The following is a 26,550-nucleotide window of genomic DNA, read 5'->3' as shown; positions in this document are numbered from 1 at the left end:
CTTGTGACTAGTGGTGTGCCACAGGGTTCTGTCCTTGGAACACTACTTTTCAATTTGTTCATTAACGATATACGAAAGGATCTGAGAGGAAGTGTTCACTTGTTTGCTGATGATGCAAAGTTGGGTAGAGCAATAGTGAGTGCACAGGATATCAAAATTTTGCAAGATGATTTGGATAGTTTCGAAGACTGGGCTAAGGAAAATGGATGTCGCTTTAATGTGGCAAAGTGTAAGGTTATGTATTTTGGGGCGAAAAGATTAGCAGCAGTATATCACATTGGTGGAACCGTACTCCAGGAGATTGATGAGGCCAGGGATTTGGGAGTGTTGGTGGATAGGGAGTTGAAGTTTAGGGGCACATCGCAAAAGTGGCTAAATCAGCTCATCAAATCACTTGGTTACTGAAAAATACTTTAACAAGCAGAGACAAACAAGTTATTATTCCCCTGTATCGAGCCTTGGTAAGACCCCATCTAGACTACTGTGCCCAGATATGGGCACCAGGGTTTCTTCTTGATGGGGAAGAGGTGGAGAGAATCCAGAGATGAGGAATACAAACATGGTAATCAGCATGCCCATGAGCAGTGTATAGCACAAGCAAGGAGGGTAATTAGTATGGTAAGGAAGACTAAATCAGATTTAGAAAAAAAATTAGCTAAGCAGTCCAAAGTAAGTCATCCAAAAGGGTTTTTTCACTACATAGCAAGTAAGGGAAAGAATGATTATGGAAAGATAACTTTACTCAGTGCTGATGCTAGGAAAGTGACAGAAGCAAAAGAAATAGTTCAGTTACTAAGTGATCACTTAGTATATCATGAGTATATCATCCAGGTGGGGACTTTGTAGTTACTGAGATGACAGAGACTGATGTGAGCATTGAGATTGATGAACTGGAGGTACTCACTCAGCATGGTGGTGATAGTGAAATGTATAGTCAAATTAGCCAAGCAAATAAGAAAAGGGTGATCATTATGGGTGATTTTAATTATGGCACTATAGACTGGAATGATGAGATAGCAACTGGAAGTAAAGAAAATGAGTTTTTGAGGGATAACTTCTTCAGACAGTATGTAACAGAGGGCACACGAGAATTATGGGTCTTGGATTTGGTCATCTCATCAGAGGATGTAATTATAAATGAGGTGTCAAATCATCCACCAATTGGTGAGAGTGACCATGAGGTGATTACCTAAGTGGTTGCCAGCAGTGTAAGGACCCCTGTGAGAAAAGGGTATATGTGGAAATACAAGGGAGGTGATTATGAAGAGCTCAGGAGACAGCTTGCGGGTGTAGCATGGAATGAGGAGTTGGCTGGAAAAGAGATCAATGCAGCTTGGGGAATTTTCAAAAACTATCTAGCAGATGCAATGTCTGAATGTATTCCAAGGGTGAGAAGGTTAAATAAGATAGGTATGAGATGGATGAATAAAGAGATTAAGCATGTGATACAGAGAAAAAGGGCATTGTGGAGGCAGCATAAGAGAAGTTGAAATAACCAATTTCATGAGCTTATGAAATTGGTTATTTCATATTAATGTCAATATGAAATAATATATTTCATGTTGAAATATATTATTTGAATATATATTCAAATATATTAAATTATATTATTTAATATATTAAATAATATAATATTTATTATATTAAATTACCTCCAGGCAAGGAGGGTGACTTGGTTGGTGAGAGTAGCTAAAGAGAGGTATTAACAGCAGTTAGCTGATGAAGCCAAAAAGAATTCTAGGCAGCCAGCAAAAGAAAGAATGATTATGGAAGGATGACATTGATTGGAGAAAATGGTATAAAAAAAGCTGTTGCAGAATGTGTGGTGGAGATACTTAATGAGCAATTCCTAAAGATTTTTCAATCTTGTGAATGTGATTTCATGGAGAGATTGAGAGCAGTTGATGATGGGGAGGAGAGACTGACTGTAAGTGAGCAAGAGGTGTTTGGGGAGTTGAGTAAACTAGATGTAAATAAGGCTGTGGGACTTGATAATATATCACCGCGTGTTCTGAAGGAATGTGCCAGGGAGTTGAGACCTACCTTGACATATTTTTTTAATACAAGTCTTGCAATTGGTCGAGTTCCTAAGCAGTGGAAGGAGGGCAAGATTATGCCATTTCACAAAGGAGGTGATCGAACTGAAGCATCAAACTATAGGCCTATCTGTGTGTCAGGTGTTGTGGTTAAGTTGTTGGAGAAGCTTGTGAGAACTAGAATCCAGAGTTAGGTAGACAACAATGGTATAATCTTTGATGGACAGCATGGATTTGCTAAAGGGAGGTCATGTTTTGGTAATCTACTTACTTATTACAATAAAGTGACTGCTTCTTTGAACAGAGGAGAAGGATACACAGTAATATACTTGGATTTCGTAAAAGCTTTTGATAGAATACCTCATGATAAGTTGACAGTCAAACTAGAGCAGATGGGATTGGATATTAGATTAGTGCATTGGATCGGAGACTGGCTATCTGATAGGTATCAACAAGTTGTGTATGGGGGTGCATTATCTAGAAAAAGGAAAGTCTCTGGTGGAGTGCCTCACGGGTCTGTTTTAGGGCCATTGCGAAGGACACTGACATGTAGAAGTAGGGAGATTCTTCTTCTGTTGTATCAGGCTTTGATTAGGCCACACATGGACTATTGTGCCCAGATTTGGTCACCGGGTTTTCAGAAGGATGAAGAGATGTTGGAAAGGGTCCAAAAGGCGACTGACTAAGGTAGTTTCTGACCTCTGGAATGTTGAGTATGAGGAAAGATAGAGAAGATGTAATTTGCAGAGTCTGGTGGATAGGAGGAAGGGGGGGGGAGATATGATGGAGACCTACAAGTTGGTAAGGGGTTGTTATAAAATCAATGGTGGAGAAGTTATCCAGAGAATAGTGGGAGATCAGGGGAGAACCAGAGGTCATCCCTGGAAACTGTATAAAGAGGGTGTGAGTAGGGGAGTGAGAGACAGGTTTTTTTCTGTGCAGAGTTGTGAATGATTGGAATGCCTTGCCTGAGAGTGTGGTGTCTGCAAGGAATTTGAGTGTGTTTAAGGCTTGGTATGATGAGATGTGTGTGTGTGGTAAAAGGACCTCCCAGATGAGTCTTTGACTCCATTAGGTCTTGGGGTAATAATAATAATATTGAAAAATATCAATGTGAATACAGCCATGGGCCTAGATGGCATGTCTGCTCATGTGCTACAAGAATGTGCAAGCAAACTGGCAGTGCCCCTCACAGAGTTGTTTAATCTGTTTCAGCTCTGGCAAGGTTCCAAGAGACTGGAAAGAGAGTGAGATAGGTGTATTACATAAAGGTGTCTCCACCTTTATGTAATATATCTTTATGTAATATCAGAATGGGTGGATAGGAATATGATACTTTATTGGGGGGGGGGGAAGCATGGCTTTGTATATTTATCTTAATATACATGTAAATATACATGGCCATATTTATTTATTATTATTATAATGTCTTCTACTTACATCTCAATTTTCAAATCTATAAAATCAAATGTAAGATTTACATAATCTAAAAATCTTGCTCTAAAAAAATTTGACATTGTAAGCTACTATTAAGCGTGTTAGTAGTCTCATACCAGCTAATGAAATTCATCCACCACCTGAAGATATTTACAAACAGTCATGCCTGAATGAGATTTAAACTCATGATGCATTGGTTGGATAGTGGATTTACTACTTGTTCAGCCAGTTAGGCCAGAAAATTGAGGGAATGTGCATTTCAATGATGACTAAATGATTTAGAGGAGTTATAATGGAAAGATATAAATTAGTAAAGGCATTTTATATTACAGATACAGTAGAAATTTTTTTGATTCATGGTAGTTGGAGGAAAGAACAAAATCTTAACACTGTGACAGATGAATATAGATTAGTTAACAAGTGTACAAGATCCTTTTTTTTTCCCTCATGGTAAGTGGTAAGCTAGCAGGTTTACCAGAAGGAGATGAATGTTTGTATTCAAGATGAGATGAGGGGCAAGATCTGTATAATAATATTGTAATACTTTTACACATATTCTTAATTATTCCAATGATATTAATATAATTTAATAGATATTTAAAATTGGAATTTCAGAAAACTTTGGACTTGGTGTTTATTTTTTGTTATCTATTCAGTTAAAAAATATTTTGCTCAAGATTAACTTTTTTTCTACTTACTCTTCTTGCCTTGCTATAATGAATCACTGCTTAATTATAATAATAATAAGAAGAAAAGTCATTTTATACATATCAAAATTAATTAAACAAATACTGATTCTTTATATTAAAAATAACTTTGAAATATGTTTTGGTTTAATTCTCTATTACAATTACATTTCCAGATCGATTTACTGGTAATGCTATATATTTGGATGACAGAGTATTATCGGCTCCTATCCAGCCACCTACAGAGTTGCCTGAAGTTTCTTTGGTACCAAACAGAATCATACTCAGAAAGGATTATCCAGAAACTTGGCTTTGGAGTAATACTACAGCAGGGTAATATTATTATTATTATTACTACCCCAAGACCTCATGGAGTCAAAGACTCATCTGGGAAGTCCTTTTATCACACATGCACAGCTCATCATAGTGTGCCTTGAATACATTCAAACATCTTGCAGACACCACACTCTCAGGCAAGGCATTCCAAACATTCACAACTCTGCTCGAAAAAAACCTGCCTCTCACTCCCCTACTCACACCCTCTTTATACAGTTTCCAGGAATGACCTCTGGTTCTTCCCCGATCTCCCACTATTTTCTGTAGAACTTCTCCAGCATTGATCCTATAATGACCCCTTACCAACTTGTAGGTCTCCATCATATCTCCCCCCTCTTCTTACTGTACACCAGACTCTGCAAATTACATCCTCTCAATCTTTCCTCATACTCGACATTCCAGAGATCAGAAACTACCTTAGTCAGTCGCCTTTTGGACCCTTTCCAACATCTCTTCATCCTTCTGAAAGCCAGGTGACCAAATCTGGGCACAATAGTCCACGTGTGGCCTAATCAAAGCCTTATACAACGGAACAAGAATCTCCCTACTTCTACAAGTCGGTGTCCTCTGCATCACTTCAGATCCTATAACAACCCCTAAATTTCAGATCCTTATCAACAATCACCCCAAGATCTCTTATTTCTTCCACCTCCAACAATATATCCTCACCAAGCTTAAATTCTGCATCCCATTTTTGTTTTCCACATTTTAAAACCTTACATTTTGCAACATTGAACTCACATCTCCATTTCTGTGCCCAATCACTCAGTTTATTCAAGTCTTCTTGTAAGGCCACAACAACTTCACTACTCTTCATGGTTCGTCCAAACTTTGCATCATCTGCAAAAAACTGAATATCTCCATCCAAATCTTCGCCAATATCATTAATATACAAGTTAAACAGTAATAGCCCCAAAACAGACCCCTGAGGCATTCCACTAGCGACTTTCCTTTTCCTGGATATCGCTCCCCAATGCACAACTTGTTGATACCTATCGGATAGCCAGTCTCCAATCGAATGCACTAATCTAATATCCAACCCCATCTGCTCTAGTTTGACTATCAATTTATCATGAGGTACTCTATCAAAAGCCTTTGCAAAATCGAAGTGTATTACTGTGTATCCTTCTCCTCTGTCCAAGGAAGCAGTCACTTTATTGTAATAAGTAAGTAGATTACTAAAACATGACCTCCCTTTAGCAAATCCATGCTTTCTATCAAAGATAATACCATTGTTGTCAACCCAACTCTGGATCCTAGTTCTCACAAGCTTCTTCACAAACTTAACCACAACACCTGACACACAGATAGGCCTATACTTTGATGCTTGAGTTCGATCACCTCCTTTATGAAGTTTCACAATCTTGCCCTCCTTCACACCTTAGGCACTTGACCGAGTGCAAGACTCGTATTAATAAAATATGTCAACAGAGGTGTCAACTCCCTGGTTGACACCTCTCTTGACACCTTGGTTGACACATTCTTTCAGAATACGTGCCAATATTTTATCAAGTCCCGCAGCCTTATTAACATCTAGTTTACTCACCTCCCCATACACCTCTTGCTCACTTACAGTCAGTTTCTCCTCCGCATCATCTACTGCTCTCAATCTCTCCACGAAGTGACATTCACAAGATTGAAAGACCTTTATGAATTGCTCAATAAGTATCTCCACCACACATTCTCCAACATCTGTCTTTATACCATTTTTTCCTATCAGTGTCATCCTTCCATCATCATTCTTTCTTTCTTTTGATAGCTACGCTTGTGAACCACCTAGGTAATCACCATATGGTCACTCTCATCAATTGGTGGATGATTTGACACCTCATTTATAATTACATCCTCTGATGAAATGACCAAATCCAACACACTCAATCCTCATGTGCCCTCTGTTACATAATGTCTGAGGTAGTTATCCCTCAAAAACTCAAGAAACTCATTTTCTTTACTTCCAGTTGCTATCTCATCATTCCAGTCTATATTGCCATAATTAAAATAGCCCATAATGATCACCCTTTTCTTATTTGCTTGACTAATTTTATTATATATTTCATTATGTGCAGGCCTGGTTACCCGAGTGGTTAGTGTATCCTCTCTTCAGCCAAAAGCCTGTGAGTTCGATTCCTTACGTGGGCATGGATGTTTGTGATTGTCTGTGAAAATAATAGTGGTGATGGTGTATAGTAAATGGCATTGGTGTAGATGAGGCGGTTTATGGATAAAGTTGAGTGATGGAAACAGAGAGTTGTAGAGTAGGTCCCCACCCTCGATGAGTCTTAGGACTCCCTGGAGGTGTTAAAATAATAATAATAATTATCGCCACCATCCACATTACCTGGTCTATAACAACATCCCACCAAGTATTTGATTCCATTCACCTGTATCTCGCACCATACTACCTCAAACCACTAGCACTATTTCCGTTTTGCATCTCTACTTTGTATGGACATAACTCTTTCTCTATCATCAATAGCACTCCTCCTCCCTTTTTACCCCTTCTATCCTCACGAAACAGATCATACCCTTCCTTCTCTATTCCTATCAGGATGTCGTCCTCTTCCAACCATGTCTCACTTATTCCGACAATCTTTGTGTGAACAGACGCGATTAATGCAACCTTTTATCTGCCTTGTTTCTTATACTTCTAGCATTTGTATATAAACACAACAGCTCATTTCTGGATCTTCAGCTAGTTCCACTGATACCACTCACTCAATGTGATCTCTCCATGCTCGACTAGGGCCATTTCCCTTTCTTCTTATTCATTTTAAAACCCTTTTCAATTCCAACTGTTTCCTCTTGATCCCAGGTAATCCCATTTCTTTCCTGTCTACACATGCTCTCACCTTCTCTCGGAGCATCCACCTTTCTCACACTGTGTACACCCTGTCCACCCTGAGCCTCCCCGTTTCCCTGCTTCTCTTGCACACCCATTCTCTCATTTTCTATACTCATACCAGTCACTTCCTCATTCATAACCACCTCTTCAATCTCATCTGTCTTACTCTCCTGCTTTTCCACATCACTTCCCACTTGAACTGATTCATTCTCTCTCGCTCTACTCACTTCTCTACATTCCAGCAGCAGTCTCTCCAAGAGACTCACATCATCACCACTCAAATGCAGTCCATCGCTCCCATACAATTCCCTCCTTCCTTCAAACTCATTCCACACATTAACAAACTGTTCTCCCATCTCCTCACACATTTCAGCCAGCATATCATTCATAATCCTTGATCTCCGCCTTATCTCACGACAGTCATACCTAGGCAACACGCTGACTACTCTTCCTGTCACACTATTCTCTTTTATCCTTCTAAGCAGCCTCCTGACATCCATTCTGACTTGTTTTTTGTCCTCTGTCAAATCATTCGTGCCGATTAAATCCATCAACTCCTTTGCTTGGTCCCTCCTCATATGCAATGCCTCCATCACTCTACTCATTTTACCGCCTGGAAAACATACCTTGTGCATTCTATCATCCAGCACACCTTTAATAATGGAGTCACCATATAACGCCACTCACTCATCTTTCGTTAACTCTTTTGTGCCATCATGATTAATTAGTTTTAATGGTTTTTTCCCGAATTTTTTTCTTAATTTCATTCTGCATCCATTTCATCTCTTTCCTCATTCAATCCAATTCAACTTCCGAATCTTCCGTCACATTCTCTCTATCATTCATTCTTTCTAATTTTCTAACTCTCGACACCCTCTTCTCACTTTCACTCTCATTCATCCTTTTGTGCTTTTGTACTTTCGGTATCATTCATTCTTTTGATTTTTTCCACTTTCGATTTCTGCATCACGCCATTTCCAGTTTCATTCATTCTCTCAATTTTGTTTCCTTCCGCCACTCTTGCCTCGCTTTTGTCCTTATTAACATCTGTTATGATTTTTAAATCACTAATTTTCTTTTTTTACTGATTTTTTAACATTCTTTCTCCTCTCTTTCACACCATCCTTCTCTTTCGAATGTGCACTCATTTTCCCCGCGACATTCTCGCTACTAATACTTTCTGTCACAATTTCATATTTGCATTCATCAATTCCTCGTTCAGGTCACACTTCGCCCTCCTTCCATCTGCCCTAAACATCCACAAATCATTTATGTAATCGAAAGAATACATATAACACACCTCACACTTAACGAAACGACTGAAATCTAAGTTAAAGTCATGGAATGACAAAGCCCTGCCCTGTTTAATCTGCCTGTTACCACTCTAAAGTCTAATAATAACAACGAATTCGTAATTAAGTTTAAGCAAAACAAAATCCCCCACACTGATAATAATGGTAGTGCAAAACATTTACAGCATTTCTTACTGAAGCAAACTCTGATATATACTTAATTATTCCAAGAATACGTATCTCAATCTGGAGCTCTTCTTACACACATGCGCCACGTTTGACTCACGAGCATTAAATATTGCCAAACTGAGTAGCTAATCTTGTCCTCATGACTACATAATATACATGGTTTTCCTTAGGCCTGTGGACAAATACATGTAGCAATTGATTATGCACAATTTACAAAAGATTATTAAGAATATATTGAAATTGTTAAAAAATGAGAGATATATCAAATCATATCATTACTCATAATGTTATGAGAGTGCTAAAGTGCAAATTCAGAAAATGTAAGCAATTAGGGTGGAATGCAGGTGAATGTGTGCTTTTGCACACATTCACCTGCATTCCACAGTCACACTCACTCCTTAGTCACACTTAATCACACTCATGTCCTTAGTCACACTCACTCGCCTCATGGGCTTTGCCCATGAGGTGAGTGAGTGTGACTAAGGCCATTTATCAACAAGACTGCTCTTTTCTGAACAGCATAAAGAATTTTTAGGGAGGTCTTAGGTTCACCACCCTATACACGAAAGCAGTATTCCAATGTTGGTTGAATTTAGGATTTGTACAGAGTGAGTAACTGTTCGGCAGAGAAGTACTGTCTTCACTGGAAAAGGATGCCAAGTTTTTTGGAAACTATTGATGCTATAGAAGTGATGTGATTGTGCCAGGAAAGGTTTGGTGCAGGAGAAGAGAGATTTGGTCTTGACTGTTGAGCTCGGCATTATCAAAAGTAAGCAGAGAGGATCTGAGGTCTCTTTTATGGGTGAGTGAGTGAGTGTGAGCATTGGTATGATGCTTTTAGCAAGGATAGGAAGGGTTCGGTGGGAGGGGGGAGTGCTACTGATGATTTTTGGGAGGATTCCCTTTGTATCTCAACCAACAACTGCATTTTGGAAACATTGAAGATGACTAGGGTTGCTTTCATCCCCATCAAGGATACTTTGAAAATCAGTGTTCAGGACACGTATTATAGATGATCTTGAACTATGAGATGTTTGAGCACTGCAAGGACTGTCATATGAGTAGGATAAGTGGAGTGTGCTATCATCAGCAAAACTATGAAAAGAGTTTGCAGTGAATTAGAGCAGGTCATTTATATAAATCAGGAAGATGATGGGTGAAGTGATAGAGCTCTGAGGGATACCAGCATTGACAGAAAGGTCTGAGGAGAGAACACCCATCCACCATTACACATAGGGATCGATCTGAGAGAAAACTAGTGATCCATTTCCACAAGGATGAAGGCAGTCCAAATGATGGTAACTTGTTGAGGAAGCTCTTGATGTCAGACTCTATCAAGAGCCTTGGAGATGTCAAGAACAACAGCACAGGTTTCTCCAAACCTTTCCGTGGAATTTGTCTCCAGATGTGAGTGATGTAGGCAAAGGCCAGGAGATCTCCTGTGGATCTGAAATGGCAAAATCCATACTGGTGGTCACTAACTAGATAGCAGTTCTCAAGGTGTTGAATAAGCTGACTATTGATAACCTTCTCCATTAGCACACCTTTTGGAGAACCATAGTTTAGATATGGATTGGGTAATTTGAACAGAGTGAGGAATGAAAGTTTCCATTCCAATATGGATTATTTCTGTAACAAGATCACAACATGTATCTGGATCTGAAGAATGAAAACAGCAGTCTAACTGTGGAAAACAGGAGTAAAAGTCATACCAGTCCTTTCACTTAGCATTGTTGTAATGCCAGAGCATGTGAAGTTGTAAATAGCTGAAAGAAGGATGTTCTACCAGATACAAAACTTGGATAAGATTGTGGTCTGAATTGCCAAAAGGAGCAGTCATTTGAGCAAGTACTGGAAGGAGAACTAGTTAAGAAAAGATCTAGAGTGTTGGATGAGTGAACAAGATAGTCAGGAATTCAAATATGGAGATGAATGATCTGTTTTAAGTCATTGCTTACAGCAAAAATCTCTGCCTCTCTCTCTCTCTCTCTTTCTCTCTCTCTTCTGAGCTTGATCAGTGAAATTTGAAAAAAAGTGAACCAGTTAGAATTATGGAGATTGAAATCACCAAGAAGGATGACTTCACTCTTTGGAAATTTTGAATATATGAATTCGTGCTTTAAAGATAGAAGATTTAAAGTTATTGATTAAAGTAAGCTGGGCTTTAGAACCCATGCCTATACAAATGTAATAATAATAGTAATAATCAGAGTATCAGAAATCAGTGAGATGAAATTGTTGCATTGATTTTGTTGGCCCAAAAATAGAATTGAGAGGTGGAATAAGTAAAATGTGGTTAGATGAGAATGATCCTAATGGGAATAGAAATGGAAAGTTATGATGCTTTTAGCAAGGATAGGAAGGGTGAGGTGGGATGGGGGGGAGTGCTACTGATGATATTTGGGAGGATTCCCCTTGTATCCCAATCCACTGCCACTATTTTGTGAAAATAGTGGCAGTGGTTTTTGAAGCATATGATGTAAGGTGGAGTTATGAGACATAAAGTTTGGGTTGCTATAGGCTAGAGAATGTTGAGAGTGGAGACAAATGTTTAGGAAACTTGGCTTATTGAGCAAGAGATGGGTGATCATTATGGGTGATTTTAATTATCATGATATTGATTGGAATGAACAGTTAGTATCGAGGAATAGGAATAAGGGAAATGAATCAACGTCTTTCTGTATGATAAAAAATACGGACGACTTATTCTGGAAAATAAATAACACTACTCCATCCCATGATGACATCCTCACCTCACTAGATGCAACTTCTTTATACACCAACGTGGATGTCCCCAGAACATTAGACATCATACACACTTCTCACTGAGGACCACATCCTACACACATGCACAAAATTAACACCAAATGACATCATTAGCTTGATCAAACTCACAATATCCGCCAACTTCTTTAAATTCAACAACTCCTTATATGTTCAAATTTTCGGTCTCCCAATGGGCCAAAACATCAGTGGACATCTAGCAGAATTATTCCTGGCACACATTGAATCACTTCTACTCCACCTGTCCCTCCCCCCTGACATCACCTTTTATGGCAGATACGTAGACGATATTCTATGCATTGGCAAACACCCTCACGCATCTTTGCCTTACAAATATCCCTCAACGATTATAGCAACAGACTAAAATTCACCATGGAAACAGAACAAATCCATCAATTTCTTAAACCTGACTTTAATCAGGAGCCATAACAGGATAGCTACAAAGATATTCCACAAACCCACATATATCGGAAACTACCTCCATTTCAATTCATACCACCCATATTCCGTCAAAAAATCAGTCATCCTATCACAATTTATCAATGCTTACAAATTCTCGACCAACAGCAATTATCTTAACATGGAATTAAAGTATTTAACACAGGTTTTTAAAAATCACAACTACCCTACACATCTAATAAATTACGTGAACAAAACTGCAAAATCCCGTCTTAACAATAATACTACCAAAACAGACTTCCCGACACGTATGGTCATCAAATTGCCATACATCCAAAACATATACAAAGCCTACAAATACATTTTCAAAAACACGGACTATACGCTAGTATTCACCACGAACCAAAAATTAGTAACTCTTCTAAAACCTACTAAATCTCTCACTCACAAAGAAATATTCGAACACCACAACATAGTCTACAAATTTCCTTATCAAAAAGACTGTGATGTCACCTACACTGGCTCTACAATTAGATCTTTATGGACTAGACTACAATAGCACTTCAGGGATTGCAATATTCCCATTCCGGAATATCTGAACACAAAAAAACATCACAACATCAAAAAGAAAAACAAAACACAGAGTACAGAGAAGACAGAAATTGCAGCTCACTCCCTTGAACTAAAACATATCCCCCAAATCGACAAGGCCATAATCATAGACAAACAAGACAACAAAACAATGCTTAGAATATCCGAAACTGTTGCCATAAAATGCAATGGAAATTCTATCAACGTCCACCGCCCCTACCTAATTTCCGAATGTTGGATGATCCAGAACTTACAAATTAAGCCATGCCTCCGGCCATTCAGCGACCACAAATGCCCTAATTTGGCAGATGCAACTTGCAGCCTTGACATAGCCCTACACTCATTCCCACAAGGTTCCGATGACAGTCAGACGACGTCCAAAATGGTCCACACCCCGTTAACCCCTGTCCCAGTTTCCACATAAGGATATTCTTCCCCTTTGTTCCCCCCCCCCCCCACAAAATGCAGCCCTAAACAAAATAATGTATATATATATATATATGTTATTAATAGTAACCCGGGTTTTTAATCTTATTTCCCGCATCAAAACGCACCCCCTCCTCGTTTATAAACAACCTTCAGCAAGATCTTGGAATGGAAGGCATCATAGAACCAAAAACAAGGTATGTACAAAATTTTTTCCACCTCTTTTATTCTGCCATATTGCCTTCTATACTCACCCATAATGCCCTAAAAATATATATATACCCCTTTTTTTGAGTAATGTTAGCCAATGTATTAAAATAAGGGACACTCCTAAACAAAAACAGGTTATAATAGCCATAATTATATTAATAGTGTTTAAGAGGAGTAACATGGGAATTTTCCCAGAAACTATACTTAAGGGAAATGAATTTCTTGAGTTCTTAAGGGGCAGCTATCTTAGGCAATATATAATGGAGGGCACACACACTGGTTGAGAGTGTCATATGTGATCACGTCAACAGAGAAGGTAACTGGGAAAGGAACTTCTAATCTTTCTCCATTTGTCAGTACTGCCCAGGAAGTGATCATCTGACTTGTTGCCATTAATATGAAACCTTCTATAATATGAAGGTTTCATATCATATGAAGAAGATATATTTGTGAAACTACAAGGATGGTAATTCTGAAAAGGTTAGGAACTGTAGCATGGAAGGTGGAGTTGAGTTGAAAGGGGACAGATGCCACTTGGACATTGATCAATAGCTTTGTGACTGCAGCGATGTCTGAGTGTTTTCCAGTGGTGAAAAGGCTAAATAAAGTAAGAGTAAAATGGATGAATGAACGAATAAAGCATGAAATCTGAAAGAAGAAGGCACTGTAGAGGCAACTGTATCTTCTGGATAACTTATCCAGAGGATACTGTTGTAGTATTCACTGAACACTTTATCAGAGTATGTCATTCATCTGAAGGTAACATCATAAGAATATGGAGGTAAGAGTATAATGGAGGAAATGGTGAGTGATCAGGAGGTATATGAGGAATTAAGTAAACTGATGTTAATAAGGAAGTAGGAGTTGATATTAAATCACTGCGTGTTTTGAAGGAATATTATAGGGAATTAATGACACACCTGTTTAACATGATTCTTGTATCAGGGCAGGTCCCATAGGAGTGAAAAGTGGGAAAAATTGTTCCACTTCACAAAGGGAGGGAAGGGAGTTATGGCTGAGGTACAAATTATGGGCCAACCTGTGTGTTTGGAGTTGTTGTTAAGGTGTTAGGCAGGTTGGTGAGGACTAGGATTCAGAATTGGGTAGATAATAACAGTACTCTCTCTATAATGTTCATCATTGGTTTGTTAAGAGGAGATCACATTTAAGCAATCTGTTTATGTGTTACTTCATGTCGATGAATTCACTGAATAAGGGAGATGCATATTTGGTGTTATATTGGATTTTTCACAGGCTTTGATAGATTGTCACATGAAATGTTGGTCATTAAATTGAAATAGATTAGATTGGATAAGAGACTAGCGACTTGGATATGCATTTTGCTGTCAGTAGGTATCAGCCAGTTGTACATAAGTGAGCAGTATCTCAAAAGAAAAAGTTTACTATTGGAGTACTGCAAGGGTCTGATGTTGTGGCCTTGAGGGAGGATCTCAATAAACTATGTGAGTGGAGTTATCAGTTTAATGTTGCAAAGTGCAAGGTCTTGAAACTTGGTAGGCATAGTTGCAATATAGAGTGTATAGTTAATTGGGAAATGAAATTTTAAAGGAAGTGGAAGAGTTGAGAGATCTGGGAGTAATGGTGGATAGAGACTTGAAGTTGTCACATTGCTAAAATTGTAAGAACATCGGAATGGATTATGGTAATGATGAGGAGGACTTTGACATATAGAAGTAAAGAGGTTATGGTTTCCATTGTATAAAACCTTGATCAGACCACATATTGACTACTGTGCACAGATTATTCTCTGGTTTTCATCAGGATTATGATATATTAGAAAGGATCCATAGAAGATTCACTAAGTCAGTTTCAGGTCGACAGATGTGAGCAAGCAATGAGGACAGGTTGAGGGAGCTTGCAGAGCCTTGTGAATAGGAAACAGAGAGGAGGTATGATTGAGACATGAATTGGTTTGGCTTGTTACCAAATTAATATGGAAAAGATTTTTTTCATAAAGAAGTGGTAGACAAGCCTAGAACAAGAGGATATCCCTGAAAGCTGTATAAAGAGAATGTGAGTAGGGGAATAAAGTGTAGGTTTTTTGTGGAGAGTGGTTGGTGAGTGGAGTGCATCACTATTATAAAAATTATTATTATCAAGACTGTTATTATAAAAAAGGTTTGACACTGAAGACTTTTTTTCTGTACATGGCAAAAAGGGAGAGAACAAGGGGTCACTGGATTTTTTGCTTGGAGGGTAATGAATGGGTGGAATAGGTTTCCAGAGGTTGCTGTTGTGAGTGCTTCATCATTCATCATACCACTCCTTAAGCTCATCATGATTGAGCTTAAGGAGTGGTATGGATAATTATTGTGTGAATAACAAATTTTCCACGATGAGTCTTCCGACTACATGGAAACACCTGTATAATAATAATAATAATAATAACCTGAAAGTATGGGTTCTCAGAAACTTTTAATAGATTTAATGTTAGACATATCTTTGCATGATAGTATGCACCTCCCACCATGAGTCTTTTGACTTCATGGAGGCTGATATTAATTATAATAATTATAATATCCAGTATTCTACCAGATACAGAAATATATCTATTCATTGTTTTTTTTTATCAATAACTTGTTATATATTTTAATTTTCATTCATGATTTTGAAGTCAGTATAATTTCATAGAGAAGATGGCATCGCTACAATATCTAGTCCTCTGCCAGAAACACTTACATCATGGGTTATTAGTGCTTTTGCAGTTCATCCTGTTAGAGGTCTGACTATTTCTCCTTCAACTGTACAGGTAAATAATATTGCATATTTATATAATTTCATAATTTGTGTTCACTAAAACTTTTACATTATTTTTTTCACTCATTTAACAATTTATTTCCAGATATTGTGAAGGGTGGTGCACCAACCTTAAAAGTTTTACTGCTTTTTTTTTTTTTTATTATTATTATGTAAGTACAAAGTACAAATCCACTATGCCTCAGTGAAAAGCATAAAAGGCAGTCTAGTGTAGTCAACAGTAATTTTCAGCAAAACTTCTTATTTTCCTTCTTATTAACATCATCACACATACAAGCACAAAAAAAAAATCCCATTCTTCTGTTAATATGAAATATACTGAATGCTTCTTAATTCAGTTGCTAATTAAATTGGTACTCATGATGAAAGACAACTAAAAGTGTCATGAATAAGGCACTTCTAATTTAATTTCCATATAATCTCACCCTTTTTGCACATTCTACTTGAATTTGTTCTCCAAATAATAATATTAATAATAATAATAATAATAATAATAATATTAATATTAATTAATAATATATATTTTTAGAGAATATTTTTCTTTTATTTTTAGAGGTCACCAAATCAAAAAATATCTATTATAATTCATAATTATAATCAATATTTTGATGCTTTTAGAGTATCAGTCAGTCATAGCGATAAGTAAGTAAATTGAGATCTGAACCAAGTTGAATTTCATTGTATGATAGCTAGGATGGTGGATAGATATGCAGTGTTCAGTTGAATTTTTAGATTCTTTATTAGGTTAAATTTCTGTGTTCCTGTCATTAATACAAGACAAAGTGGCAGGGAGAGTTGAGGTTGTTATATAGATTAGTGAGAAAGGAATAGCCTGGTTGGTGTATATGTTTATAGGTAGATGTTTGTAGATGATACATTGCCTTGAATGCAATATGTGTGCTTAGGGAGATGTTGAGGATGTGTATGTTGAGAGGTTGAATGAGAGAAGTGAATGTTGGGGTAGATGTGCAGGAACTGTGTGCTAATGGATTATTGGGCTTCCAAGAATCAGAGTGGTGAGCTTGGAGTAAGTGATGTTGAACAAAGGGTAAGAAGAGTTGAAGTGTAAGAATGTGAATTATAGCAGGCAGAAGGGAGAATGAGAGACTGTGAGTGAAGGTACTGAAGTAAGTAAGACTGACAGTAAGAAAGAGAAAGTAGTGGTAAGATAGTGTGTGAGAAAGAAAGTACAGTGACAATTAGTTGGCATGTGAGAAAGAGTTCAACTCATAGTAAGGCAAGGCGAGAAGGAAAGGGTGTCTGATATGAAGATAGTAAGTGTGAATGACAGTGAAAAAAATTATGCAAGATCTGAAAGTGGAGTTGCTGAAGATGAGGCAAGAAATGATGCATATGACTGTGGTATAAAATCAGAAGAATTGTGGATATGAATTGAAGAGTGAGGAAGAATAAGAGTTGAGTGTGTAGATGAAACAAATAATTTGAAAAGGGGGTTGTATGGCAGTTCTAGTATTCAAAGTGTTGAATGACAAAGTGTACAAGATTTGTTTTTCAGGAAGGAGAATGAGTAGAATGATTGAGGCATTAGATATGAGAAGAAAGCAAGCACGAGAATTGGTAGTAGAAACCGATAGCAGATGTGAGAATGGATGTCACGAAGTCACTGGAAAGAGCAAAAACTAACTGTGGTAGGAAAGATAGTCAGTGTTTTGCCCAGGTATCACAGTCACAAGACAATGAGCAATGACAGATAGAGCAATGAGCAATAGAATGTTAGCACAGCTGTGTGATGAGAAAGGGTACCATTTTGGAATGTATGAGAGGAATCTGAAGAAGAGATTAAATTGTATAAGAATGATAGAATGCATTTAAATGGTTTTCATATGAGTCAACTGTAAAGTCTGTCATTGGGATAGTAATGAGATGGTGAACAGGAGATCTGAGGAAGTAAGAGGTGATGTAACAGAGTAGACGATGAATAGTACCTGAAGTACTTGTAAATGGAGAGATAAGCAGAATAGTGACAAGAATGAGAGAACAGAAATGAAAAATGGGCAAAGGGATCTGGGCACACAGATAATAGATTCAAATATAGGGGAACATTTAAATCTGGATCAGATTATAGAATTCTTTTATACAATTATACAATTCTTTGCTGTCTCTTCTATCCCCTATAGGGGATAGAAGAGACAGCAAAGAATTGCCATTGTTTCAAGGATACTTGCGACATAAGGCTGAATGATATAATCACGTAATTACAAGAAAGATATTTATTTAGCCAAATATTTCGGTCTGGAAATAGCAGACCATCATCAATGGTAATACAAGAACAGTTTAAAAAATGCAAGCTAGAATACTAACAATAGATCGTTAAAATTATAACACGCCACGTGACGTTAAATCACTAAGTATGAAACGGAATATTTTGAAGTACAAACATGATTGAATTTGCTATTTAAAAAAAAAATAATAAAATAAAAAAAAATAAATAAATAATGAGTAATCTTGATTAGACTTTCCCAGATTTTTGATATAGATATACAGTCATTACGATTCAGGTTGGGGCGATGGAGCAAGGCCTCCACGCTTTCCTTGAACAAACGTTCAAACCTATAACGGGATCTATGTAAGAGGCGAGTTTTGGCCCAAAGAATGCTGTGGTTAGTTTCAATCCTGTGTTGAGCCAATCTAGACTTTTCAGGTTTGTTGTGAAGAATGGATGATTGATGTTCTTGGATTCTTTTTTCAAGAGAACGTCCAGTTTGTCCAAAATAAAAGAGATCACAGTTGCATGGAATTTGATAAACTCCAGGAAGAGATAAAGTTGAGCGTTTGTCTTTAGGAGAAGGAAAATGAGAAGACAATTTGTTAATAGGTGAATACGTAGTTGTTAAATCATATTTCTTTAAAATTCTTGCGATAGGTTCTGAAATACCGGATATATAAGGAATAGGCACTCGACGTGTTGAAACTTTGTTGTTTTGTATTGAATTCAACGTCTTCTCAATTGAATAAGAATTGAGAAGACGTTGAGTACTTTTTTCAGAAAAGCCATTGAGTTTCATGTGTTGTTGGATAGTAGAAAGTTCTTTCTGTAGATAATCAAAAGTAGAACAATTAGTTTTGGCTCTTCTGATGAGGCATTTTAAAATTCCTGTTTTTTGACATGGATGATGGGCTGATTCTTTAAGAATATAACGACCTGTGAATGTTGGTTTCCTGTATACTGTAGTTGTAAGAATATTTGAAGGTGATCGGATGAGGAGAACATCTAAAAAAGATAACTGATACAAAAAGATACTTTTTTTTTTTAAATAGCAAATTCAGTCATGTTTGTACTTCAAAATATTCCGTTTCATACTTAGTGATTTAACATCACGCGGCATGTTATAATTTTAAATCTATTGTTAGTATTCTAGCTTGTATTTTTTAAACTGTTCTTGTATTACCACTGACGATGGTCTGCTATTTCCAGACCGAAATATTTGGTTAAATAAATATCTTTCTTGTGATTACGTGATTATATCATTCAAAGAATTGCTAAACACAGACATGTAAAAGTCATATTTGAGACATAGTGTCAGCAGGACTTGTTATAGACCCAGAAGTGAACTACTACATTTACTAATGTCAGAAGTATCAGAAATAAGAGGAACAAAATCATTTCACTGATTGGGGGAACAATTTTGAAAGATTGAAAGATTCAGAATAAGTGAGACATTGTTGAATGAGGATGACACCATAAGAATAAAGATAGAACTATATGATGTTTTACGAGAAGATAGAAAGGACAGAAAAAGAGGGAAATGTGCCGTTGTTGATAGAGAGGAGTTATGACCATGCAAAGAGGAAATAGTGGCAGTGGATTTGAGACAGTATGGTGTGAAGTAGACGTAGACAGGAATTTTTTTTTTTTTTTTTTTTTTTTTTTAGTATTGATTCTATACATGAGAGATGACCTATAAAATTACAGTGCACTGTGTGGACAAGTAGTTGAGGAGAACTATTAATAAGTTTCTTGAAAACTGTGGATTGCATTCATTGGGAAAAACAGTATGGAAAGATTGTTCCAAAGAACAGAGGGAATGAAGGAGTAAGATGATAGATGCTGTCCTAGTATGATCAGAGTCAGATATATTTTATGCCGACTAGTGGCTGTTCTAGTTCTTATATGATTCGAGGATAGCAGAAGAATGATAGTTGCCATTTCTGTGGATTGTTGCTTTAAATATATTTTTAGTTAGACAGATATTCAGTTAGACCTTAAGTGAGATTTTGCTATACATATGCAATATGGAGGTCATTAACAAGAAAATTAATAGGCAAATTAGCCTAGAAAATGAGAAAAGGGTGATCATTATGGGTAATTTTAATTATGGTAATATAGATTGGAATGACAAGATGGCATCTGGGACAGAGAGAATGAATTTCTGGTTTATTATTATCATTATTATTAACATTTAACCTATGTGGAGTCAGAGATTCATCATGGGAGGTACACACTTCCACAGACAAACATCATCCAGTCATAAATTAAAGATATCAAGAAATTATATACTTGGTTAAATCCTTTATCCACTTGGATGAAGTCATTAGCTTCTATATATGAGTTGACCCAGTCCTGAAAATACTTCAAGGCAAACTTTGTTTGCTTACACTTGGATAAGGGATTAAACCAAGTAGTCATCCCTTGACTTAACCCTAATAAGTATACGTAATAAGTAAAATTAAATATCATTTTAATTTTTAAACCTTATTAAACTGTACTGTGTGTTTACTGCCACTATAAAACAGGAGAATAATCACCAAAATCTTCCAACACAATCATATTACCTTCATTCATTCAATTCATTACCTTCCCTATGTGAAGGACCATACTTCAGCTCTTCTTGTGTAGCCTTTTTTTTTTTTTTTTTTGATGAAAATGTCCAATGTGATTTGCATATTCCTCTTCTTTTCATCATAAATTCGTTTATAGCAAGCAAAGACATTGTGTACTTTCCTTTCTACTAATAAGTAGCGTTCAACATTGGGATCCATGTCTTCAGCCATTTTGAGAACATCGCTAACTGCAGAGAACATTTCTTCAAGACCCTTCACTCTGAATTGTTTAACTACTTCTTCTTGTTTCTCTTTTTTCTCTTCCTTTTCTCGTTCTTCCTCTTCTGCAACACATTGTTTCTCAGTTTGACCAATTCTTCATTGATCAACTCTTCAGAGGCAATTTCTACGAGTTGAACTATGTCATCATCATTCACTTCGAGATTCAGATTGTTTGCTAGATCCACTATTTCTTCCATCTTAAAAAAGTCTTCATTTTTTTCAAAACTGCCAAAATCATGAACAAACTTTTTAATGTTGTTTTGCATATGCCACTCATACATTGAGAGGTCACTTCGTCCCAAGCCACAGTAATATTTTTAATAGCATGATAAATATTGAATGCTTTCCAGAATTGCATGAGAGTCTGATCATTTCCATCAGTGGCAGAAATGGCTTGTGAAAAGGTTCTCTGTAGATAATAAGCCTTAAACACTTCAAGAACTCCCTGATCCATTGGTTGGATCAATGAAGTAGTGTTTGGAGGGAGAAACATGACCTTGATCTTGGGGTGAAGATCATCCGATGACATTGACAGGATTACCAGCTTCGTGTTGCTTTATAACTTACAACTTCATTTCAAGATCAATCTGTGATTCTTCACTAGGTTTTTTGATCGGGCATGTAGGGGCCATGTTGCACAAAATATCGCGATATTGAACGATGTAAGAAGGATGACCTGGAGCATTATCTAGAATTAATAAAATTTTGAGTTCTACATTTTCTTTCACAGAATAGCTTTCCATTTCACTCGTAACAGTTGATTAAGGAATCCTCAAACAATTTTTGAGTCATCCACGACTTATTGCTCTGATAATGAACTTGAAGAATATGTTTCCTAATGTTTTTGAAGGATCGTCGAGCCTCGCTGTGCCACGGTGAGTCTCACAGCATATCACAAATAGTTTCAGTTTATATCCAGCCACATTACCCCCTAACAGAATCGTAATACGGTCTGTAAGAGCTTTGAAACCAGCCATAGATTTTAGCTTTCTGTGGATGAATGTCTGCTTGGGCATTTTTTTCCAAAACAAGAAGTCTCATCCATATTAAATATTTGCTGTGGCAAATAATTTTCCTCTGTAATAATTTTATCCAATTGCTCCACAAACTCCTTGGCAGCCTTCTCATTGGCACGTACAGATTCACCATACATTTTCACATGATGCAGTGCAAAATCTGCTTGAATCTTATGAACCAACCAGAAGAAGCGTTGAATTCGTAATAATAATCAGGCCATGCTTTCTCCTTTATGTTGAAGAGACTTACTGCCTTAGCAATTATGGTGCTATTGCTGAGGGTTATGTGCTTTTGGTTCAGGTCCTCTATCCATGATGCAAGTAGATTTTCTATATCACCGATCAGATCTTGCTGTTGCTTCATCACTATCATCGATTTAATGGAAGCAGATCCTTTCACAGCCTCTACAATTTTATCCTTATTTTTCAAAATGGTCATCACTGTAGAATGAGGCCATCCAAAGTCATGTCCGATGACATTGACAGGATTACCAGCTTCGTGTTGCTTTATAACTTACAACTTCATTTCAAGATCAATCTGTGATTCTTCACTAGGTTTTTTGATCGGGCATGTAGGGGCCATGTTGCACAAAATATCGCGATATTGAACGATAAATACAGAAATAACCTATTTCTCAAACACAAAATCAATAGAGGAACTGTTATAGACATGTGCTTATTGCTGACTGCCGAGGAAGGTTGCCGTTGAATCACGCTGTTGCCACTGTGCAAGCTGCATTGTTGCTAAATAAAAACCTTTTTACTTTATGCTCACTTGCGTCTTGTTTGAAAGTATAGTCGAAAATGGACGTAATTATCTTCGAATGGACATAATTTGAGAGATGACTGTATATAATTTCTTGGTATCTTTAATTTATAGTATAACCAAGTGGAAAAACTTCCAACAATCATCCAGTCATATTTTAAACTGATTTGATCTGTCTGCATTTACAACACACTCAGGCAATGCATTCCACTCACCAATCATTCCCCATGCAAAGAACCTGCCCCCATTGCTTTGCTCACATTCTCCTTATACAGCTTCGAGGGATGGCCTCCTGTTCTACCTACTCCTTTCTCATTCTATGAAAATTTATACCATGTTAACCTGGTAACAGCCTCTGATCAACTTATGCCTCAATCATATCCTCTCCCCCCTCCTAATCACAGGGCTTTGCAAATTATATTCTTTCAATTTGTTTCCATACTCATTCTAAAAGACCAGTTACCACCTTTCTGACTCACTCTTCTTTAGACCTTCTCTTACATATTCTCATCACCATGAAAACCAGGTGAGGTGACTAAATCTGTGCCCAATTATCCATATGAGGCCTAATGAAGACCTTATTTGGAATCATAACCTCTTTATGATTCCAAATCTACACATCACGGTACTCCTCATCATTTCCATTATCCAATGTGATGACTTTGCAAATTAAGTGTGGTACATGAATTTTGGGCCCTTGTTCACTACCACTCCCAGATCTCTCATCTCCTCTATCTCCTTCAAAGTTTCTGCATGAAGTGTATACTTCGCATCCCATTGTTGCTTACTAAATTTCAGAACCTTACACTTTACAACATTGAACCGATATCCACTTATTTCCCCATTTATACAATGTATTCCAGTTCTTCCATAAGGGTGTAACATCTGCTTGATTCTGCATTGTTCTCCCCAATTTTGCTTCATCTGCAAACAGTTGCATATCATCACTTAAACAAAAAGGTGATGTTAAAGAAGCAGGTTTATTTTGGGCGCATTGAATTTAAAGCGGACTGTTGTGACCATTGAAGATCAACATCGAGTGGGCAGACCTTCATCAAGCAAGACAGAAGACAGCATTTTGAGCATTAAAGGTATCGTTCTTGAAGACTAGTGAGTGAAACTGCATGAAATTGGACAAGTGGTGAACTTGAGTAAGTCCACTGTTTATGAAATTGTTATGATGTCCTTGGCTTTTGCAAGTGTGGCTGCCCTGACAATTGTCAGAGGAGCACAAGGTAACACCTTTGGGGATGTATCTGAAGAATCTGTTGCAATACAGTGACAAAGGTGAGGATTTTCTTATTTTCTTGCTCGCCTAGTCACAAGAGACAAAACGTAGGTCCATCGCTTGACCCTGAAGAGAAAACAAGACTCCATGACTTGAAAACATTCAAAATCTCCTGTATGCAAAAAATTCAAAACTGTTCCCACTGTCTGAAAACTCATGGCCACAGTGTTCTAAGATCGGCGAGGTGTTCTGTTGGTGGACTTCTTGCCAAAGGGAGGAACAGTCAATGCAGAGCTTTACTGTGCAACATTGGACAAACTGAAAACCAACTCCATACATTGTGCACATCACCGCTTGGGGGTGGTTGTGCTGTAATCATTGAGAAACTCTGACACATCCCCCCCCCCGCTCCCTGAGCCCAGACTTAATGCCATCAGACTTCCATTTGTTTGGCCCCCCCCTCAAGAAACACCTTTCCAGATGGCATTTCACTATGGGTTAGGAAGTCCATGTTAGTTACTGGATGCGGGCACAGATTTCTCGAGTACTGGTATTAATAAATTGATCTATCTGGTATGAATAAATTAATCCGTTAGGACATGTGCATCAATAAATTTACAGACTTTGTGCAGAAGCAGTGCATGTTCACTTATTTCTTGGTCTATAATTTTAACTTCCTATTTCTAAGCTTCCTAGAGAAAAAACATGTGTTATCTTACTTTTCAGGAACCCCTCATACCTAAGTAAGTTGGGAAAACATGCTTTCTCTTTAACAAACCCTGGCTGAAAATCACCAAGAATACTGCTGTTATCAACCCATTTCTGTATTCTTCTTCCCCCTAATCTCTCCATTACCTTAACCACAACTCCAGATATACATATTGACTTATAATTTGTAACTACAGCCATTGGAACAATTTTACCTTCTTTCCATTCCCTTGGAATCTGAGCTGTTGTAAGACTCTTATTAAATAGCTATACCATTGCTACTACCAATTCCCTGAAGCATTCTCTGAAGACACATGATGATATGTCATCGAATCTTACTGCCTTATTGACAATATTTAATTTTACATATACTTCCTGGTCTCGCTCTCATAATTAAGTCATCTCTCATACTTACTTATTACGATAAGGTGACTGCTTCCATGGACAGAGGAGAAGGATACACAGTAGTATACTTAGATTTTGCAAAGGCTTTTAATAGATTACCGCATGATAAGGTTGATAGTCAAACTGGAGTGGAGGTTGGATATTAGATTAGTGCATTGGATTGGAGACTGGCTATCTGATAGGTATCAACAAGTTGTGTATGGGGAACGATATCCAGGAAAAGGAAAGTTACTGGTGGTGTGCCTCCAGGTTCTGTTTTAGGGACATTGTTGTTTAACTTGTATATTAATGATATTAGTGAAGATTTAGATGGAGATATTCAGTTGTTTGTAGATGATGCAAAGTTGGTACGAACCACGAGGAGTAGAGAGGATGGTGTGGCCTTACAAGAAGACTTGAATAAATTGAGTGATTGGGCACCGAATTGGGGATGTGAGTTTAATGTTGCAAAATGTAAGGCTTTAAAATTTGGAAAACAAAAATGGGATGCAGAATTTATGTTTGGTGAGGATATATTTTCGGAGGTGGAGGAAATAAGAGATCTGGGAGTGATAGTCGATAAAGATCTGAAATTTAGGGGGCACATAGCCAAAATTTTGAAGACAACACTAAGACTTCTGGGAATGATGCAGAGGACACTGACTTGTAGAAGTAGGGAGATTCTTGTTCCATTGTATAAGGCTTTGATTAGGCCACACATGGACTATTGTGCCCAGATTTGGTCACCTGGTTTTCAGAAGGATGAAGAGATGTTGGAGAGAGTCCAGAGGCGACTGACTAATTTAGTTTCTGACCTCTGGAATGTTGAGTATGAGGAAAGATTGAGAAGATGCAACTCACAGAGTCTGGTGCACAGGAAGAGGAGGGGGAGATATGATAGAGACCGACAAGTTATTATGGGGTTGTTATAGGATTAATGCTGGAGAGGTTCTACAGAAAATAGTGGGAGATCATGAGAGAACCATAGGTCATCCCTGGAAGCTGTATAAGGAGGATGTGAGTAGGGGAGTGAGAAGCAGGTTTTTTTCATGCAGAGTTGTGAATGATTGGAATGCCTTGCCTGAGAGTGTGGTGTTTGCAGAGAATTTGAGTGTGTATAAAGCACGGTATGATGGCTGTGTGTTTGATAAAAGGACCTCCTAGATGAGTCTTTGACTCCATGGGGTCTTGGGTAGTAGTAGTAATAATAATAATAATAATCATAATATTTCTTCTACACTTGAGGTTCTCATGATTTCACACCGATGAGGATGAAACATCCTTATAAATTGTTGACTGAATAAATCAACTATGTCCTCTGTAGCTGTTACTTTTCCACCATCTTCATCCATTAACATCATCTTACTGTAATCATTCT

At 37.4% G+C, this 26,550-nt stretch overlaps 1 protein-coding gene across 1 annotated transcript in view; it reads left to right on the top strand.

Moving 5' to 3' along the window:
• LOC150096624 (CD109 antigen-like) overlaps positions 1-26,550 on the top strand; it is a 930,782-nt gene that overhangs the window by 436,376 nt on the left and 467,856 nt on the right. Inside the window, exons 18-19 of the mRNA XM_090407963.1 lie at positions 4,336-4,492; positions 15,881-15,998. Of these exons, the coding sequence (XP_090264089.1) occupies positions 4,336-4,492; positions 15,881-15,998 (275 nt within the window). The remainder of the gene's footprint in view (positions 1-4,335; positions 4,493-15,880; positions 15,999-26,550) is intronic.

The sequence above is a fragment of the Typopeltis vanoorti genome, chromosome 18 (genome assembly GCF_054136105.1).
Source record: "Typopeltis vanoorti isolate ZY-2024b chromosome 18, IOZ_Tvanoo_1.0, whole genome shotgun sequence".
In the NCBI taxonomy this organism is placed as follows: domain Eukaryota; kingdom Metazoa; phylum Arthropoda; class Arachnida; order Uropygi; family Thelyphonidae; genus Typopeltis; species Typopeltis vanoorti.
This window is presented reverse-complemented; position numbering and strand designations above follow the sequence as displayed.